General features: G+C 37.9%; 1 protein-coding gene and 1 pseudogene across 2 annotated transcripts in view; one reads left to right on the top strand and one right to left on the bottom strand.

Moving 5' to 3' along the window:
* Mtx2 (metaxin 2) overlaps positions 1-11,471 on the top strand; it is a 52,872-nt gene extending 41,401 nt beyond the window's left edge. For both annotated transcript variants that reach the window (XM_021183930.2, XM_085834783.1), the window contains 6 exons: positions 1,497-1,573; positions 2,954-3,046; positions 3,518-3,556; positions 3,938-4,063; positions 5,041-5,117; positions 11,037-11,471. In XM_021183930.2, coding sequence (XP_021039589.1) covers positions 1,497-1,573; positions 2,954-3,046; positions 3,518-3,556; positions 3,938-4,063; positions 5,041-5,117; positions 11,037-11,208 — 584 coding nt within the window. In that variant the 3' untranslated portion in view covers positions 11,209-11,471. The remainder of the gene's footprint in view (positions 1-1,496; positions 1,574-2,953; positions 3,047-3,517; positions 3,557-3,937; positions 4,064-5,040; positions 5,118-11,036) is intronic.
* Positions 11,472-21,076: 9,605 nt separating this feature from the next.
* Positions 21,077-21,712, bottom strand: LOC110290380 (small ribosomal subunit protein eS8 pseudogene; annotated as a pseudogene).
* Positions 21,713-21,964: the final 252 nt, after the last annotated feature.

Genomic DNA, 21,964 nt, shown 5'->3' with positions numbered 1-21,964 from the left:
GTCTTGGCATGAAACAGTTATTTTTTTTCTCCAAAATCTCAGATCACCTGTATTTACACTAATAAAGATCTTTTCTAAGTCAAAAATCAAGCAACAATATAGCCTAATGTTTATCCAATTTAAATTATTTCTCTCCTGATTTATAAAGCACTAGAAAGAATTCACTGTTGATAATAGGGACATACCTTCCGTCTGTTGAGTGTTGTGCTCCCAAAGGCTTGCCTTTTCTTTGTAGTGTTATCACATAGATGCAGATGAAGCTTTTATTGGTGCCAGGCACCTCATCCATTACCCTCAGGCTGACTAAGCCAGAGAGAAGTGAATATACTGAAAAGTAGCAGGAAGAAGCCCGCTGTTAGTATGAACTCTAGTTGAACTAAGTCTGACAGCAGGTTCTATCATTTCACATTTGGAGTAGAGTTAGCTTGCTATTTAGAGATGGTTTTCTTTTATCTCTAATAAGTGTATTAAGCAGTAATGTTTATTAAAATGGAATATTACTGTCTAATGTGACATTTACTTAAAGACACCAGTTCCCCCACCTTCTCTCCTTCACGTCCTCTACTCAGATGTGAATCTAAAGCTTCATGTATGTTGGTCAAACACTAGTCCTAAGCTGAGCTATGTCCCTTAGTGTTACCATCTTCATAAGCTTACTGTTTTGTTCTTTTTTTTCTCTCGTGTATTGGGGACATAACTCAACCAGCATACCCTCTAAAATAGTAAATTCTTTGAGTCAGAGACATTAGTGCATTGTTATGTGCTTAAAATACTGACTTCAATGGGTATCAGATTTAAAAATTAGAAAGTATAAAAGAAATCTTTTGAAAATTACATTTCCCAGCATCCAGGAGGCAGAGGCCGGTGGATCTCTGGGAGTTTGAGGCCAATATGGTCTACATAGTGAGTTATAGGTCAGCCAAGACTACATAGTGAGACTCTGTTTCGAACAAAACAAAATTAAACTGTACTTTTTTTTGTAGATTGAAGTTTTGCACTGTACCCTGATGAGAAATCTCATTTAAAATTCTTTGGAAGTTTTTAGTGATCTTGAACTAGTGTCCTAGCCTCGTCCACATAATATGAGTAATTGAGTAATTATTATAGTGTTAGCTCTGAAACAAGAATATGGAGATTTCTTTATATATCCCGCCAAGAACTCTAGAAATGAATCTACTTGTTTGCCCACTTTTTAGTTTTTGAATTTTAAGAAAGAATGTTACTGTCAAGGATGTCCTAGACCTTAGAATCCCCCTGCCTCAGCCTCCTGAGTCCTGGGATTACAGGCATGTGCTACTATGCTTGGTTCTTTTATTGGCAATCATTGCTTAAAATTTGTAGACTTCAGCAGATGCTTCTGGCTTTAATTTGGAAAATATAATTTCATAATATTTCTTTATAAATAAAGCATTTCTGAGTTTTCTTGTTAATTTTTCTTACTAGCACAAACTTTAATTTTCTGAAGCTGTTTTCTCACATCTTTTTGCTCTCAACAGGAAAAGTTCCTTTTATTCATGTGGGAAATCAAGTAGTGTCAGAACTTGGCCCAATAGTCCAATTTGTTAAAGCCAAGGTAAGGAAAAAATACTGAATGCATTTGACCACAGACACTTTTAAGTGACTTTTTCATATTTAGTGTTTCTTAATATCTTCATTGAGTTTTAAACTAGCTTTATAAAATGCTGATGTAAATTATTAGAAAATATTTCTAAACTATAAGTTGAGTGGTTCTTCATACTATAAACCAATAGCAAGGATGTTGGCTGATTTTTAGAAAATGGCAGGTGTTTTCTAATAAAGGGTATGTGAATTTCTGTCAAATGGAGCTTTTAAGTTATTAAAGATCTGGTTGATCTTTGAGAAGGGAGATACAGGATCTGTTTTGAAGTTGAAGGTGTATTAAGTTACCTACTTGAGTGGTTCTGTTCATTGGCTTAACTTAGATTTTAACAGTTAAGAAGCACTTTCATTAACGTTTATAGAAACATTCTTCTGGACTTTTATATAGCTAGAAAACCAGATCATACTATTATGTGTTATTTTGTCCTTTAAAGTTGCCAATATATTTAAAACTGATTCTATATTAATGACTATACATAGATATACATCTTTAAAATTGTTAAATTGTTTTCTGTTGTATTTCATGCATTATATTGTTTTCCAGTGGGCATTTGGATATAGACCATTTATTTTGTATTAAAATAAATTTTCTTTTACATAGACTTCTGTATACTTGTTTCATTAAGATAATTCCTTGATGGGCATGGTTCTCCATGCCTTTAATTCCAGCACTTAGAAGTCAGATCTCTGTGAATTTGAGGCCAGATTATTCTACATAGTGAGGTCCAGACTAGCCGGGTCTATATATTAAGACCCTGACTCAAACATAGCAAACAAGAAGATGAATTCCTGAAAATGTTACTGGGATAACTGGGTAATGTTTTGGCATATACCTTTTAATACTGTAGAGCAGATTGTCAGATTGAACTAAATGAAAGCTATACCATTTTATGTGTCTCTCCATTTCTACAGTGTTTTAGAGAGTTTTAACATCTCTTTTCCCCTTTGATGTCTTTACTAACATTGGCTTTTTTTTTTTTTTTTTAATCTTTGCCCATTTTATAAGTAGCACTTGTCTTGGTATTTCTTTTGTTTTTAAGGTTTATGCCTGAAAAATACAGGGCTCTCTACTGATCATTTTGTTTTCTCCTTTATGAAATAATTCATTCTATAATTTTATCTATTGAAATGCATTTATATAATGACAGTTAATACTACTTAGTAGTGAGTGAATATTAGGTATACTTTTATACACAATAATTTTGTTCAAAAAAGCTTTCTGGAAATGAATTCCCTGGACATTTAGATATAACATTATTATATTAGTAAGATAACTGAAAGATTTTGTATATTTAATATGATGCTTTTTAAAAATTTTTTAAATTCCCTTTAGGGCCATTCTCTTAGTGATGGGTTGGATGAAGTCCAAAAAGCAGAAATGAAAGCCTACATGGAATTAGTCAACAATATGCTGCTGACTGCAGAGGTATAAGAGGATAAGGCTTGAGATCAAATATAATCTTGTATAATCTATATTCTCACTTATGGGGGTACTGTAAAGCCATTGAGAAGTGGGGTGGACCCTCAGGCTGGGGTGGTCATCTGAATTGTTTAATCATTATCTATAAACAAGCTTCTTGGTATTTTCAGCTCTAGTCTTTCTGTTCATAAGGAGTGAGTCTTGCCTACTTTCTATTTTACTTTAGCCATTTGGAGTTTACTTTAATAATCCCCATAAAATAATGATGTTTAGACATATATTCTGTAAGTAAGAAATGTTTTCTATAAAGTACTCCCAATGAATTTAATAATTCTGTGCAGTGGATTAGCCAAGAAGAAAAAACTCATATATTTGATTCACGAAGTTGACTTACTAGGAATGACTATGGCAAGAAATAACTTTGACCCTTTTCTTTTCAGTATTGTAAAGTTTCAGTGACTGTTCCTTTGTTTCTAGCTGTATCTCCAGTGGTGTGATGAAGCTACAGTAGGGGAGGTGAGTGGTTCTGCAGCATTTATCTTAATTAAAATTTAATGAGAAAACACTTTTGCTCAGAATCGCAAGTCCCTGCTCATAAATGAAACATTGTGGTTTATACCATTAGTGAGACAGTTTTTCACTTACTTTAATTTTGCTTGCACATACATTTTAGGGAAGCTATGTGTCATTGTTTGATAGAACTGGTTGTAAAGTACATAAAGTTTATATATTTTTAAAGGGAATGGTTTAAAATTTTAATCTTTTATACTATAAGCTATATATTTTTTCCAGATTGCTTTATGTATGTTCTCTGCAAATACATACTTTTAAAATTTCTGTTTGTTAATATGCGTTATTTTCTGAAAGATTCTGCATTCAACAGTCTTTTTTCTTTAGATCACTATTGCTAGGTATGGATCTCCTTACCCTTGGCCTCTGAACCACATTTTGGCCTATCAGAAGCAGTGGGAAGTGAAACGTAAGATGAAAGCTATTGGATGGGGAAACAAGACTCTGGACCAGGTCAGTACATGTTGGTGTTTAAAAAGCTTCCATTCTTATGCATCAAAAGTGACATTACTTTACAAAAATGATTTCAATGTAATGTTGTAACATCAACAGCAAAATACTTGCATTATTTCTCTCCTGTGATGTAGTTTTATTGATTTTTTTTTTGTTTTTATGAAAGTTGCACATGTTTATTTGCCTGTAGAGTATAGGTGGCAAAATTTTCTGAAATCCTGCCACTTCGGAATTGCCTCTCTTCATTTGGAGAATATTTTTCTAGATGTCTTAGTAATACTGTCCTCTGATGGGATCATATTATGCCTGCTATTCTGTAACTTGATTTTTTTCTTTCTAAACAGTATATTGTGGGATTCTTTTATGTCAATAAATAGATCTGCAGCATCAGAGCTTACAAAAACCTTTATTAAGTTTATTAAGTACTTAATGTATCTTTTGGGGGGCTGCTTAAGTTTACTAAGGTATCAAAAAAATGTAAATTTTCAAGGTGGAGGTTGAGCATCTTTACGCTAACTGGTGTTCTTTTTGCCAGAACTACCCCTGATTTCTAGCCAGCCGCCTTCCTGCTGTGTGCTCCAAGGGGGCTTAGCGAGTGGCTGGGTAGAGTGAGGTCTGTCTCCTGCAGCTTTCAGCTCCTCATTTTTATGGGTCCACCTTACCCCTTTAAATGTGAGAAAAATCATTGAATATGTGGACTCAGGAAAACATTGTTGAGAGAGTAAAATTTTGAGAGAAGAACTTTCTTGTTAAATCGTCATCCTTATCAGTAACTTATGGTCTTGTATTTAATGGTCTTTAATTCTTAAATCCCACTGATATCAAAAGCATTATTTATACCATGTATGTGGTTTATAGTCTTAAAAGATTAAGCAGAGCCTGTTTTTGTCATAAGCTGTGATACAAATACAAGTCTTACATACTTTAACTGTTTTGCTAATTTTGATATTTTTCTTTTTGGATCACTGCTTGTGTAGGTCTTAGAAGATGTAGACCAGTGCTGTCAAGCCCTTTCCCAGAGATTGGGAACACAACCATACTTCTTCAATAAGCAGTAAGATGTTTTATTGTTGTGATACGTCTTTGCTTCGTATAGAGGTTACAAAGGAATTGTATCACAAAGATACTACTTTTCAGGGAGTACTTCTAACTCTGCTCTTCTTGGTAGGCACTTGTTATATAGGAAGGGCTCCAGACTTCTTTTCCTGTCATTGATGTTGGGAGTTTTCTGTCCAGATTTTATTCTCAAGCAGCAGGACACATTACAGAGGAAAAAAAATATACAAAACACTTACTTTTGAATTTCATTTTTGTACTCATTAAATATTTATCCTCCCTTGGCTGTTAGACATAGTGCTGGCTCTGGGGAACTAGGAGTTCTAAAATTCAACCCTTGTCATTTAGTTTTCTTAAGGTCAGTCTTATAAATCAATTCCATGATTGAACAAAGATTTTGATAGAGATAGTTCAAGGTGCTATGATAAGTGTAAAATTAAATATTTTATATACAAAATAACAAGTTTGTACATAAAATAAAAATAAAAACCTTTCAAGTAAAAAGCATGACTATGCTGCTAACACGGCCTCAGTGTGTAACGACTGATGCTTGAGGAGCAGGAGAGTCCTCAGAACAAGCATAGAGGTCAGATGCACAAGAACTGCCACCCTTTAAAAGCTATGAAAATATCCTTAAATATAGACAGTAACTGGTACAGATAAAATATCTGTATGGATGTAAATTGAGTAATTAATGTTCTGTTAACAAGATTAAAATAAATGCTAATGTAGACAAAGCTTTTCCTTCATTAAAAATTGTAATTTTAATATATTGAAAGTAGTTGTCAATTTGATGATACAGTATAAGATTCAGCTTAAATTAATGTTTTCATCTCAGTGACTTTCTTAAAAGTCTAACTTTTTATTGGCTTATTACTGAAAAATAGATTCTTTAGGTTGATAGTTTTTCTTTTCATGCTTTTTTTATGTGTGGTGTGCATACATGTGAGTACACGTGTGTTTGGGTGTGCATGCGTGTATAGGTGTGAGCCTGTGGGAGCCTGAGATTGCTGTCAGAAACCTTGCTCTTCTGTTTTACTCTTTGAGGCAGGCTCTGTAGAATCTCTTATAATCAAACCCAGAACTTCTGATAGGTCTCATCTCGCTAGCTAGCTTGCTGGGATGTTCCCTCCGCCCTCTGAGGCTGCGATTACGGAGAACGCCATGTCCATCTGACATTTATGTGTGCTCTGGGGTCATTCTCTTGTTTGTATAGGATGTGCTTTTGCTGTTGAGTAATCTCCTTCTCCTAGGATGATTTTCTTTTTAATTAAAAATATATATATTTATTTTTATATGTGTGCAACTTTTGCCCGGTTTGTACCTGGTTCCTGCAGAGCCAGAAGAGAGCATAGGATCCCAGAATGCTGGAATTACAGGCAGTTACCAGCTGTGATATGGGTGCTGGGAACCAAACCTAGGTCCTTTGGAAGAGCAACAAGTACTCTAAACTGCTGAGCCATCTCTCCAGCTCCAGTAATTTTTAAAAAAACGCTTATTTTATTTTAAATTCTGTGCATATGATTGGGTATGTGCATTTGAGTGCAAGTGCTTGTGGAGGCCAGAACCCTGGATACCAGGCGATTGTGAGCTGTGACGTGGCTTCTGGGAGCCAGACACATCTTCACAAAAGCAGTTTGGCCCCCTAGTTGATACTTTTTAAGGATTTTATTTGCCATGATTTCTATTCAAAATAAATATTTGTCTTCTGTAGCCATACCAAACATCTTTTATAGTAAAAATAAATATGACAGCAATTTAGAAATATTTCAATTATATAATTTTTAACATGTCATGCAAACTATATGTATATGTATATACACATATATACATATGTATGTGTGTGTGTATATATGCAACTCAGGTTATATAAAATAATCTTATGGTAAAAATTGGGACTTGTTATCTCTGAAGCAGGAAGCCTGTAGAATTTATTAAATCCTGGAAGCTACAGCTTCTATAACTGTTGTATTTTTACTGGTTAGTCCCCAACAAAATGTCAGTAATATGTAGTTTTTTTTCTTTTGATACTGAATTCATAGTAGTTTGAAAGTTGAGAATGAGATACATATTTTATTGTTTGAAGTGTATTATTCTTGTTCATCAATGAGTTTTTTTGCACATGTTATTTTTTGGAGAGGGTAGGAGAATAATTTTTATTTTATTTATTTATTTTTTTTTTTGAGAATAATTTTTAGTTAAAGTCATTGTCAAAGTGTTGGCAACTAGGGTTTTTTGGCATGTGATTTAGAAGAAAGTAAAAGATATTTTGTTAATAGGTTATATTCAGACCTACAAAAGATTGAAATTTAAACAGTTGCAAAGGCAAGACATGTGTTTGATTATTGGTATATAAAAAGTAGGCATTTAAAAATTCTACATTATGTGATACTTAGCCAGATGTTTTTTATTAACCAATAATTAGGATTGAGGAGTATATTTAATTTTTATTTGTACCTAATCTTTTTATTTAGGTTTTGGAGATAAGACTACACTGTGCAGCTCTGGAACCTGCTTTGTAGCTCAGGCTGACCTCAAACTCATGCTTGTTCTTGCTTAGCCTACCAAGTGCTGGGATTGCCCGTGTGCATCCCATGCCTGACTGCCCATCATTTGATCAATATTAGATGAAAGCAAACTACATTTAGGAAAAGGGAACTTGTAATTTTATTTTGTTATGGTAAAACTTTTTCTCATTTCTTCATCTGTGGTGGGAGTCATATCTTTGTGAGGCATAGTATCTTAGGTAGGAAGACATTCACTTAAAAAAAAATAGATTAGATTCTAAATTGGAGGCCTTGAAATCTACCCTTGGCTCTCACATATACTAAATGGTGACAGATTCTTTTTCTTTGTGCCCTACTTTTACTTTCTAATTTTGACTTACCTACTGAAGATATTGAGAAATGTCTTGTAAACGAAACCAAATTATTTTTGTTTGTTTTTAAGAGAAAAAAAAGAAGTTGTGATCTTGCAGCAAGAACAGAAATTGAGAAAGAAGACAGCAAGTACTTTGATTTTACAAGCCTTAGTGACAAGTTTGAAGCTCACTGTTTTTGCATGTGTGGTATTATTTCTAGGACTATGAAGAGGTGGCGAAATAAATAATATTTGAAAAAACATTAGGAGACACCTAGACAAAATTAATAGTGTTGGAATAGTTTTAGATGATACTATAAAGGATATCAGAGAAAAAAACAAAATAACAATAAAGAAAGAAAAAAATAATGGGCAGGAGAAAAATTTTAAATGGAAAAGGTTAGGAAAATGTTCACGTTTTATAGCACTGTTTTCATTTTGATATTCAAATGAAAGACTAAATATCTAACTGAAATGATGATGATTCAAGATAAGGTAGCAGTAGGACTTTAAGAATATATCATCCTAGACTATTTTTCTAATAACAAGTCTGCAAAGATAAAAGCAATAATACATTTGAAATATCTTAAAGATCGTAGGACGAGAATTGCGCATGGGTGCACACACACTCATCCAAATCCACGCATACCCTTATCACAGTCCACAAAGACCCCCTCAGGCACAAGAATGAAAAGTGGCGTTTCTCCTTCATTGTATAACAAAGAAATTTAAGAGCAGGTACATGATGGTCGTGGCATGAGTCAACAGTGTTATAGACGTGATAAGTAAAGTCAATTTGTGAAAAAAATTTTACACTTATGTGTGTGTGTATGCAGGGATCATGCATGTGTGCTATGACATGTGTGACGTTCAGAGCACAGGTTTTGGGAGTTGGTTCTCTCATTTTACAGTGTGAGGCCCAGGGCTAGAGTTTGGATTATCAGGCATGGCAGCACGGCAGCCGTGGCCTTTACTTGCTGAGCCATCTCTCTCGCATAAGTGTGGTGTTGTTGCCTTGCAGTTGTGTTTCATAAGAGCTGCAGGTTTTTCTGAATTTTTGCCTCTTTTGGGGGTGGTTGCATAATTTGCTTTTAATAAAATTGGCATTTTTATGGCTATGAGTTTTATGAGTTTCAGGAAATACATATAGTTACATAATCACTAAAATAAAGTATACTTTATTTCAGAAAAATTAAATTGTGTGTCACAGGGGTGGGTAGGGGGCATGACCGTGTGCCAGGGGCAGGTGTGGAGGTCAGGGGACAACCTGGAGAAGTTGATTTTTTTTACATGGGTTCCTGGGATAGAACTCAGGTCATCAGGCTGGACAGACAGCAAGTATCTTAACCCTGTGGAGCCATCTTGCCAGTCTCACAAGGGTACTTCTTTTTTTATAAAAGGAATTGTGGGAATTGGTAATTTATAAAAATCAGAATCAGTTTATATGAGTCACTGAAATTTGTAGGGCTTTTTGGCATGAGAGTGAATGCTTTTAGCCTCACCACTTGGAAGGCAGAGGCAGGTGAATTTGTGCATTTGGGGTTAGGCTGGTTTACATAGAAAGTTCCAGGCCAGCCAGGAGACATTTTCTTAAATTTTAAGGATTATAAAAAGTGTGCTTTGATAATGTGTTTGTTTCAGTTTGTATAACCTATTTACTCATAGATTTTAAAAGCAACTGTAAGGTAGCTATCTGTCTAGCACCATCAGTTCTGTATGTTCATGTCCATTTGGCACCTGTAGAGTTTACAAGGAGGTACTTACAGCATGTGGCATGTTGATCACTTAAGGGTCCTTCTGACCACAGTTGACCTCATGCAGAGCCTTCATTTATTGGTACAGAATGCCCAAGCCATGCAAGAAGTGAAGGGGAGTGACACTAAACTGAGATTGAGAAAATTAGCTCCCACTTGCAAGAGCTCTCTGTTTATGAAATGTGTCAGGGATGTAGGAAAGCTAGTGTTTGTATAACTTCTAGTGAAGTGCCTTAGCCATACATTTATCCGCTTGTGTCCTTGGTTCGTTATAAGGATCTACTTGTTATTGGTTCTCTGGTTATGATAAAAAAAACTATGGTGCTATTAAGTCCAAGGACATTTGTGATTTTAAAAAATATGTTACCCTTTTGACTGCCTTCTTAAACCTGACCACGGATTGCACATTTTCACTTTATTTTGTTTTTAGATATGAATTTGCTGTATAGCCTAAGATCACCTTGAATTTACAGTATTACTGAGTTGGGCCTGAGTCTGGCAGTTACAGGCATGTCCCAGGTTGAATGTCTCACTTTATATAGTACTCCATCATTGCATCAAAGAGGGAAGAATTCAAAAAGATGTGAATAACTGTGGTTATAGGAAAAGATTCCACATTCTGCAGGGTACTTACTTTTCTCTCCTTCATGTATTCAGCAAATCCTGGAGACCACAGATACTGTAGTAGGAACTGCGGATATAAAGATTCAGGCAGTGCTGTCTTTAGAACTTACAGATCCTGGAGAGGAAAGCAGTGAAGGCAGCAGGGTTAGAGTGGTGTAAGAAGCACACCACCTTTTTATTCCTGCGATGAGCACATGGAGACCCTGCGCTCTGTGTGTGTGTGTGTGTGTGTAAGAGAGTGTGTGTGTGTTCGTGCGTGTGTGAGAGTGTGTGTGAGCGTGTGTGTGTGTGTGTGCGTGTGCGTGTGTGTATTCTTTATTTTCCCCTTTTTTCTAGCATAGTTTCTGGCACACTGGAAACCTATATTTATTTGATTTTTAAAATAATGAGTGTACTAATATACATATATATATATATCTATATATATATATATATATATATCTATATATATATATATATATATAATTTGACACATTTAATTAATACATCAAATCATAGTTTTCTTTTTTCATGTTCTAAAATGAAAAAAATGCTGTCAAGTTCTGAGATTTATTTTTATGACTTTTTTCTTTAAATTGATGAATAAAAAAATTGATGAATAAAATGTTTTTTAAAATAGGATGCTTTCCACCATTAAAATGAGGTACCTCTCATGTTTCTCATCTTTACTTTTATTTTAGACCTACTGAACTTGACGCGCTGGTTTTTGGCCATTTGTATACCATTCTTACAACACAGTTGACCAGCGATGAACTTTCTGAGAAGGTGAAAAACTATAGCAACCTCCTTGCTTTCTGTAGAAGAATTGAACAGCACTACTTTGAAGACCGGGGTAAAGGCAGGTTGTCTTAGAGCTGTATACCAATAAGATATTTTAAAAAAATCTAACTTTTGAAATATGTACTACTTGAACAATATGGTAGTAGTTGCAGGATCTCAAAACCAAAACCACTGTTTTTTGAAACCTCAAAAATTTGCATAATGTCATATACATGTCCTTTGTACTGTTATTTGTGTACACTTTGCTTTTGAATTGTTTGATTTGTTACATTAAATTCTATATCTTGACATTTTCTTTCTTTATGAGCATATAAAAATAAACCTTAAGCAACTGAGTTTGTTTCATTTACTTTGATCTTTCTGGCTACTCACTGACCTTAGTGCATGTGGAACAAGAGTTCTCTAAGGGAAGCAGTTGATGTGTGCACGCTGCGACTACTAACACTAAGTTCATGGTGACACTGAGCACAGGAGAGTCATGTAGAAAGGTACACTGAGAAAGTGTGCCAGTGGGTCACCCAGTGAGCCTCAGACTGTCTTAACACCTAATCTAAACTGCATTAACCAGTGTTGCATTAGGGCTGGGCTGGGATGAAAGAACTGTTTTATGGAGATGAACACATCTCATTAGAACTTTTTATTTTGTTTTTCTTTTTGGTAAGGAGCAGGTAGTTTTCAAAGGAGTATTGATGGGAATTCATATGCAAACACTAAGGATTATAGATTGTCTCAGATTTTCCAATGTTTTCTGTTCAGTTACACGTGGTGATGCTGTGAGGAATCAGATCTGTTACCAATATGTTGAGAGCTACAGTATTTTGATACTGCCTTTTTATCCTTTTCGAAGCATTTCTAACACACTTAATCTTCACAGAACACTTAATGGTGGTAGTTATCTCCAGTTTACAAAAGGAAATGGAGATAAGCAATTTTTAAAACTTTTCATTCATGTATACAAATATTTTAGTCATCCATCCTCCATTGCTCCCAGTACCTCCCACCCTCTCCCCCACATATCTCATCTCCTCACAACTTCCTGTCTTTAAAAAGTTACAAAGTTTTTACAACTTATGTCAAATTGCTCATGTGTGTGAGGTCATCCACTGTAGGTTGTGGGGCAGCATACCATCTGTGACTCCCTTCCCAGCAGCAGTAACTGCCATTGGCTTCTCTGTGAGGAGTGACACATTGGGAGGAACCCTTTGCCCCTCCATGCTGACAGAGTCTTTCTTATCATTTGTATTTCAACTCCAAATTAACACTTCTCTCTCCATTGAGACAGGGCTTCTCTCCATAGACCAGGCTGGCCTCAAACTCAGAGATCCACCTGCCTCTGCCTCTTTGTGTTTGGATTAAAGATGTGCACAACCACTGCCAGACTTCAAGCTAAAACTTTTAAGGGGTAATGTTCATCTTTCCATCCCATGGTTGGGGGGCGGGGAGGTGGGGGCAGGGACAATGCCTTACTGTGTAGCTTTGGCCTGGAGCTCACAGAGACTAGTCTGCCTCTGTCCCTAGAGTGCCGGGGTTATAGGCCTTTGCCACCACTTCAGTTTTTGTTGTTGTTGTTTTGTGTGAGTCCTTGTCTGCACGTTTGTATGTATACCAAGTGGTATACATACCTGGTACCCTCAGAGGTCAGATCCACTGTAACTGAAGTTTCAGGTAATTGTGAGCTGCAGTATAGGTGCTGGGGCTGGACCTGAAAATGGCAGCTACTTTTAACTACTGAGTCCAGTCCCTAGAGTGCTTATCTTAGTCCATTCAGCAAACAGCCAGGGTTGGGTTGTGTAAAGGAAGTACTCTGCAGAGAGCAAACAGCGTGTGAAATTTAAATCAGAATTAACCCACAGTAACAGCTCTGGTTGCCTGGGGCCACGGTTCTTGTTCTTACTGGGTTAAACGCAGAGGGACATGTTTTTGGAGGATAATGGGAATATATTTTGATTCTAATGTTTATATGGTATATACATTTATCAAACTACATTTTACTGTATATAAGTTACAGCCCAGTAAGGTTTAATTAAATAAATAATAATTCTCTTTTGTTCTCTGAATCGTAGAAAATAGAGACTTCCTTTTTAAAGCTTTAGGGGTAGCCCAGGCTAGTGCTGAGCCTTAAGGATTCTTGAGGACTAGTTACACTGGGCTGTTCATCTAGGTCTCTGTCCTCCTCGTGCAAGGAGATGTTCCGGGAAATGAGCTCCAGCCTCAGGTTAGTCACTTCAGATTCTGGTTAAGCCCAGCCTGGTTGTTAGTCTCCTGTACCTCCTTCCTTGTCTCTTATGCCACTGTGCAGTTTTCAAGTGATTTGGTGCTATACCACACATTGCTTTAGATAAAGTAAAACAGGTTTTGGTTGAAGAAGTCAGTACCTAGTGTGTGATTTTTGAGAATGTCAGCTTGTGGTCATGTCATTTTATCCACATGACTGTATGCCTTGTTGTCGTTGCTCCATGTCTCTCCATTTAAGCAGCCATCACACACTCAATCAGAAAGGCAGACAGGTGTTATTAGTGGGAGCTCTGCCATGTTAGGACTCATCCATCTATGTAACAGCATTAAAATTTTAAAAAAGTTAAAGTAAAACTACTTGTCTGTCAAACATATCTTGGGCTACATTCATCTGATCGACTCCCTTCACAGACCTGTTGACTTGGGACTAAAACTGTGATGTACCAGTGGGCATGGTGGTTTAATTCCAACACACAAGAGTCAGACAGATCTCTGAGAGCAAGGCCACCTTTTTCTACACAGTGCGTGTCAGGGCCTCCAGGGTTAATCAGTGAAATCCCATCTCAAAAAAAAAAAAAAAAGCAATGTTAAAGGCGTTTGCTGAGGAGGCAGGGAGCTTTCTCTGCAGTACATCTTACCCTCTGCCTGACTAAGGACCACTGGCGCTTAAGTTGTGTCTAGTGCTAAACAATAGTAATAAAGTTGATGGCATCATGTGGCTTTAGTTATTGGCCATTGTGAAGAGCTTTCCTTTTTACTAGTAGCAAATGTTAACTTTGCTGTGGCTTTGAGCAAAGCTACATTTGTACACGATTGCAGTGTTTCAGAAGTAACGAGAGAACGTGTGTAGCTCCCAAATGACCCGTTACAGTGTCTAATACTTGGGTAAGAATTCCATTTTCTCATTTATTATTTGGTCAGTCACCCATTTAATATATATTTAAATGTAGGCCGAAGCATGTTGGTGGTTTCTCTTCTCTAAAGGTACTTAGAACTGAGTGTTAGGAACAAGCAAACCCAGCACTGGGACCACACAGGCGAGCATTGCTGCGATGGGCTTAATGAAACCTCAGAGGATCAGCTGGACTGTGGGCAAACGCCTCATTTCCTGTGGATGTCCCCCTCACAAGTGGAGCAGAGCTTCCGCGGGCCTCACAATTATCACCCACTTGTTCTCTAGGTCTCAAGTTGGGTTTTTCTTTTTTTTTCCCTTGCATTAGTCAGGTTGAAGGATTCATGGTATTAATCACGAGTGAAGTTGTTATTTATCACCTGCTGGGTGAGAAATAATAATTTTGGCAGGAGTGGGGCAGCAGGCCAGAGGTACCAAATTAAGTAAAACATCTAAACACCAGCAAGGATCATTTCTCTGATTAATGAATTGTTACAGAGGAAAAGCACCACTCATTATCTGCTCTCACCAATACAGAATGGGGCATGGAAGAGGGAACAGGACCAGCTTGCTCAGGCCAGCTTTTGTTTGTTTCATTATTTTTCCCTTCTATAGCACTGTGCTGCAGTCACACCAGCTTTTGGTTTTCTTTGTTACCAAAGTACAGAAATGGAAAAATAACTTGTTGAAATATTACATTAGAAAATATTAAAATGATTATTGAAACAATGTTTTTTTTTTTTTTTTTGAGACAATGTCTTAGTGTATCCTTGGGTGGCCTAGACTAGGTTGGCCTTGAACTCCAAGAATCCAGGAGGCAGCTCTGTCACTCTTCTTTTTTTTTTTTTAATTAGATATTTATTTCATTTACATTTCCAATGCTATCCCAAAAGTCCCCCACACCCTCCCACACCCACTCCCCTACCCACCCACTCCCACTTCTTGGCCCTGGCGTTCCCCTGTACTGAGGCATACAAAGTTTGCACGACCAATGGGCCTCTCTTTCCACTGATGGCCAACTAGGCCATCTTCTGATACATATGCAGCTAGAGACACGAGCTCTGGGGGTACTGGTTCATATTGTTGTTCCACCTATAGGGTTGGAGATCCCTTTAGCTCCTTGGGTACTTTCTCTAGCTCCTCCCCTGGGGGCCCTGTGATCCATCCAATAGCTGACTGTGGGCATCCACTTCTGTGTTTGCTAGGCCCCGGCAGTCTCACAAGAGACAGCTATATCAGGGTCCTTTCAGCAAAATCTTGCTAGTGTGTGCAATGGTGTCAGCGTTTGGAGGCTAATTATGGGATAGATCCCCGGGTATGGCAGTCTCTAGATGTGTCTAGAATCCAATGAGGAAAAATAAAAGGCAAAATGTACAAGGAAACAGGAGAAACATCAGTTGGTAGAACTAGGCCTAGAAATGGCACATGTAAAAAGTTAGACAAAGGCATGCAGTGATCATATGTTGGGGAAGGTAAACGTGTGCTAAGGATTGAATACAAAGAAATCAGGATTACATAGTTTGCTTTTCAGAAAGTGTATTTTAATAAGTATTGAAGGTCTTGAAAAATTGTATTTTCAAACAAGAGGAGAAAATATTCCTGAATGACAGATTCAATTGCTAAACTTTGTTGTTGCACTAGAAATTACATTGTGATTTTTATATCATGTATATCTGTGTGTGTATATATAGTTAAATATGAGAATAAACTGTTTCCTTTTTTATTTGTTATTTTGTTAAAGCTTTATAATGCATATGATAATTATTGTAGATTAATGACATATTTCTTCTTCCAGTTGTCTTTAATAGTAGTTAAAGAACACTATTTCCATGCACACTGAATCAGAATACAATGTATCAAATGAGACCTTTACTTCTGAAATAGTCCATGAAAAAGAGTGGCTTTATTTTAAGCTCCTTTGACAATGACTTTTAAAAGAACATATCAAGTCAGAAGCATCTTTAATTGAAGGATCATCAAGGGTTCTGTATTTGGTCTCCTTTTATAGTGCCAGGATTGAAACCACAAATATGAAAACTGTCGACTAACAAAACTCAGCTAGTGCTTCTAAAAATTGAAAATTGAACTGCCATATGACCCATTTATATTTCTCCGGGGTATATTCCTGAAGGAATCCAAATCAGGATAGAAATAAAGATACTGCAAATCTGTGACAAAAAGTGGCAGCAAATGTCATGGATAGGTAAAGCAATGTGGTTGACACAAACTATCTGAAATGGTCATGGAAGATGAATTTAGAAGTAAATTTGAACTAGATTAAGTAATTTATACATTTAGGCAGCACGTGTTTGTTTTAGATAAACCTGTGCATGGAAATTGCACTGGACTTGGAATCAGAACTTGAGTTCTGGACTTGAGTCAGACTCCTGGCTCCACATGGTAGCAGCATCCGCATATCAGACAGCCCAGTCCCTCTCTGAGTCTGAACCTTCTCCTTTACAGAGTGGAAATCTTAATACTGATCCCATCTGCCTCACTATGTTGGTGTAAAGAAAAAAATGGAGATTGTGGAGGATGAAGTGCTCCAGAAACTCATGTTATTTTTATTGGAGAAAATAATATGATGACTTGATTGGCCATTAAGCAAGTAGTGTACAGTATGCCACCTGTAACCAGGAAACAGACAGGTCATTTATTAAGCTTATGTAGCAAGTGCTACATAATCGGGAAGATATAAAGAAAAAAGAACAGCGGGGCCAGTTCTGAGAAAAGTTTGGAAGGAAAGGCTAACAACAGAAATGAAAGGTCATTGGATGTGATTATAAAGACGGGATCCAGAGTGTTAGAAAAACGAAGGACATTTTTGAGAGGTTTGGAGATCAGTTTTGGGTGTGTCGAGTTGGACATGCAACAGGAAGTCTCCACAAGAGTTTTAGTCAGCACTGATGTGTCATAGTCCAGTAAAGCTGCCCAGGCATCTCCTGCAGTGTGACAGATACTCAGCAACCACGCACTTGGTACTTTAAGGAAGGAAGAGAACAAAGGGCCTGGAAATGTGGGGCCTTGACAATGCTCATTTTATAACATGTAAATTGAGCTTGTCAGAGCAGACTCCTAGGGGCTTGCTGGCTACACCATACAAACTCCCTCAATCTCATTTCACAAAACCCACCATGCTCATTTTCCTTCTAATTTTATTGTTAACATATGTATGCCCCGCTTTTTTTTTTTCCATTTTGCCATTAATTGAAAGAGTAACAGGTAATCACAAATGGCAAATATGGATGGGAATTTTGTTAACTGCCTTTAAAAAAAAGTGTTATTAATTAAACTCAGTGCTTCCATGTGTGCCAGACAGACATTCTACCGTCTAGCTCCGGGCCTGTCCGTCGCCTGTTATTTTCTGTTGTGTGTGTTTAATTTCTGGAAATGGTGTTGAAACACCACCAAGACACCTTTGATGGCTCTGGATCCCAAAGCAAACCTGATCTGATGTGTGGTGTTTGCTTTTTAGAATACTTAAGGGTTTTTTTTTTTTTCTTTTTGTGCATATAAAATGCAGTGTTTATTTTTTTCTTCTATCTTCTTTTCTATCCTTGTTCTCTCCACCTTCTCCCTATAGGTCCCCCTCCCCCCCCTTTTTTTTACATTTGGGCCTTTTGTTTTGTTTTATGACCCTCTGATTTTTAAATAGGAAGCTCTGTGTGGCTGAAACCATCCTTTGGAGCCTGGTGGGCTCACTATACAATGAAAGCCTCTCCGTATTCACAATTGGCTGTTGACAGACCTAGACTTGAGCAGGCCCAGTGCAGGCAGCTAAAGCTGCTGAGGGAATCTACTTGCCATGGCTGTACTGGGCTCTGAAGATAGCATTTCAAATCTCTTTTCCCTCTCTGTTGGCTCTCTTCCCCAGCGTCCCCAAGCAGTCCCACAGAGGGAGCGGTAGGGATGTCTTGTTGAGGGCTGGGCACTACGCCATCATTTATTCTAAGCGTGTTGAACACCCATAAAGCACCTGCATTTGCCACCTTTTACTGTCTGCATCCAGAGCTGGAGGTGCCAGTTTTGGTGGAGAACTTACTTTTGAATTAAAATGAGAGACTTGAACCAATCTTCAAAATCCATATTTGGAAACTGTTTTAAAGTCTGAATATGTTCAGTGGCAGAGGATGAGAATTAAATACCACACATCTTCACCTAGGGAGTTTGTGTCCATGTGAATTTCATAGTAAAACAAACCCATCTGCTTCCCATTCATTTATATTCCACACCCAGGAACATGATTCTGTGGACGTTATTTGGTGTCCAAACAGATTCCATTGGGACTGTCTTCAAATTCTTAGTTATCCCTCTCTCTCGTTCCCTCTCCCACCCAGATAAAGATGGAGAATAGGGAGGTGGGAGGAAAATGCTGTGTTCTATTCAGACACAACATCTGGATTTAAAAGGAAAAGAAAATGTTCCTTAAATGCAAAGGTAAAACTTGCAATCTCATGATCGTGTGCAGATGTGACGCATGTACAGAAGAACACTCTGTTGACGTGTTCCTGAAGCTACAGTGATCTGCAGAGGGGCTGGCTTGTCATGGCACTTTGTAGGAAGGAGCCTAGGTCTATAGCAATAGCATATCCTCAGAATGAATTGCATCTGCTAGTTGCTGCAGTAACCTGCTCTGTTTACAACTGGGGATAACAAATAGGCCCTGTACGTTCTTTTCCAAAAGAACAAAACACAGGTCATTTCTAAGGCATTTGGCACAGCAGTCAAGCAGGGCCAACAAGCTTCCCCCTTTATCAAAATATATTCATTCCTGTGTTCAAATTGCTGTTTTTGAGTCCTAAATCTCTACCCACACTAATTTCTATGGGTCAGACTTTGACCCTGATTGGAAGGAAATCGGGAGTCAGATATTCACAGCGGAGCGCTTCCACCTTCCTGTGTGTCAGAAGCCATATTGCTGCAAATGCCTCACACACCTAGGAGTGCGGCTTGTGGAACTGATGAGGTGAGAGCGTTGCACAGCAGCGCGGGCCTGGTAATCACAGGACTGAGGCAACACATACATCATCTGCCACACAGGTTGGCATTTCAAGTAAAAAACCTTCACACTGTGTAAGGTGTTGGACAAATGATGGCCATATGCATGTTTGTCTGGGTGCAGATGGCTCAGTGTTCTCAGAGAGGAGAAAGCTGAGCTCGGCTCTTTTTTGCAGACAGTTTAATATTGGTGACACAGTTTATGTCCTCTGCAAAAACAATAATGGAACGGAAGGTGACATAAATTATTTGCAAATCGTTTGACATATGCAGGGCACTGTCCTCGCAATAATCACCATCAGTCTGTCAGTTTAAGATATGAACCATGCCACAGCCATTTTATATCACTGTGTTAAAGCTTTCACATGCTGTAATTTTACAGATTTGTTCTGTGGGGATCCACGGCAACACAAATCATATTGGATTGTGTTTAGTCATGTACTGTATCATGCACATTTCTTAGATAAAAACAGAAGCACCCATTCCATAGGATGGAGGTCTGGAGATAGTCTCTTCCACTTCCAATCTTTGTAAGTTGGTGCCCGAATAAAATTCCCCATCAATATGATCACTCAACTTGAGTTCATTTCTCAAGGTAAGTGAGGTTATTTATGGGAGTGTTAGCTTTCTAACTATCAAGCTATCTGGACTATAAGAATTCAAAATGGTTCATCACAAGGATATTTCTTAACTATGTTTTCTAATAAATTCGCAAGTTAGCACGCAAGTGCCCAATGATATGTCATAACCTCCTATTAATTTTGTATATGGCATTATTGCATATATTTTCAGCCCAAAAATATAGCTGCAAATGGCGATTAACTAGCAGCCTGTGTTGTCCTTGCTTCTATTGTGTGACCTAATGCCATGTGTCATGTTTTACTTACTGAGTCCTTGATGCCAATCAGTGCTGAGAGCCGAATTGTACAGTGTAACCATATGGAGCAAATGTTTGAAGTGTGTCTGAGTCACTGCTGCATCGCACATATTTGGAGCAATTGATAAATGACCTTTAGAGAGAGTTTCTCAATTTTCCCAGAGTTTATAAGAAAACTATAAATTCTACAACATGGCACTCAGAATTCAAGTACGAAATTTTCAAGAGAAATATGATTTGTTTTATTTGGCAAGGTTACTTCCACTCTGTTATATCAACAAAGCTGCATCTGCTGTCTCTCATTACATGGCTCCTTAAAAAAGATTTATTGCATTTCCATCTTTGAAATAATATTTATTTCTATGGCAGGTAGCCACGATCGGTATGCTCTCATAATTATCACTATACTGATAAGTGCACCGAGACTGCATATACAGACAAATTGTTTTAACCTGTCTTAAATGGTGCACTTAAACGGTACATCAGGGGACTTGACATTAAGTTTAGATGATTTCAGAAAATCTCTATAGTAGCATTAAATCGGAATATACTTGGCACTTAGGGGAAAAAAATTAAACGAAAAATTTAAGCTTGATGAGGATGCCAATACAATCAAACGTTATATTTAAAGGACTAAATGCGAAGACAGAATTGTTTTTATTGTCTTCCAACAAACTTAACTAATCCATTATCTCGTGAGTTGCTGCCATTTTGCTGAACAGAGTGCTGTACTCCTGTGTTTATCCTTCTGTGGAGCCAATCCAGCCGGACGTCCAGATGCCTGGTCTCCGGGTCGCCCGGTCACCCGGTGTATACCTCCAACTCTCCATGCTGTCTGTCTATCTATCTATCTATCTATCTATCTATCTATCTATCTATCTATCTATTTAACATATAGAACAGAAAACACCTTTATTACAGGAGCTGTGAAAGATGGCTTATTTGCCTTTCCGGGCTTTGATTTTCCGCAGACAGAAGAACTCCAGCTCCTTGCCTTTGAGCACATTACCATCTCCTCTGCCACACTGGCCTGGTCTTGAGGCAATACAGGCAAAAGCTTATCCTGCTGGAGCTGCTCCTCTAGAAGACTGCTGATTTTGGCTTTTTTTTTTTTCCTTTCGTCATATTTCTTTTGAATTTTTTTGATTTTTTTTTTCATTTTTGTTTAAAATCTCTTCCTCCTTAGGAGTCAGCCCCCTTTCTTGCGACCCAGGGGCAGTGCATAGTGGGACTCGTCCCATTGCCCTATGGCGTGCTGTCCATAAGCACAATGCAGTTCTTCACCAGGGTCTTGATATGGACAAGCTCATTTATTGGATGCACTGTAGACACAGCATGGATGATCCTTGTTTTGCAAGTATGACTCTCAGAGCCCCAGGAAAAGTTCCCCACATCACATCTCAGGGCACGGTGCTTCTGATTGCCTCCTGGAACTCGGGCTGTGTGTATGCGGGAGGGCCAGTCTTAGTGTTGGCAGCAGGCCGTCCCAGCTCATACTTCCGCTTTGTGTGGTATGTTTTTCTCTTACCTTCCGTCTTGCGGAGCTTGTGCCAGTTGTCCGGAGAGATGCCCATCGCTTGGCGTTGGCTGGAAAGAGGAAGCACGAAGCTTCACTGTCCGGTTTCTAACACGCAGCCCCGCCTTCTTTCCTCCAGGCGCTTTATAAACGCGTCCTTACATTACCTGCCCCAACTCGGTGATCTCACCACCCACCCGATGCTCCTTTCTCTCCTGGAACTTTCCGTTGTGAAACACGTCTATGGCGTAGTCAATTCTTTCATCTTCGTTAGCCTGCCAGGTCTTTGAGACCACGGTGGCTACAAGAG

Source organism: Mus caroli, unplaced genomic scaffold (assembly GCF_978045245.1).
Source record: "Mus caroli unplaced genomic scaffold, Mus_caroli_1 scaffold_2, whole genome shotgun sequence".
NCBI lineage: Eukaryota > Metazoa > Chordata > Mammalia > Rodentia > Muridae > Mus > Mus caroli.
This window is presented reverse-complemented; position numbering and strand designations above follow the sequence as displayed.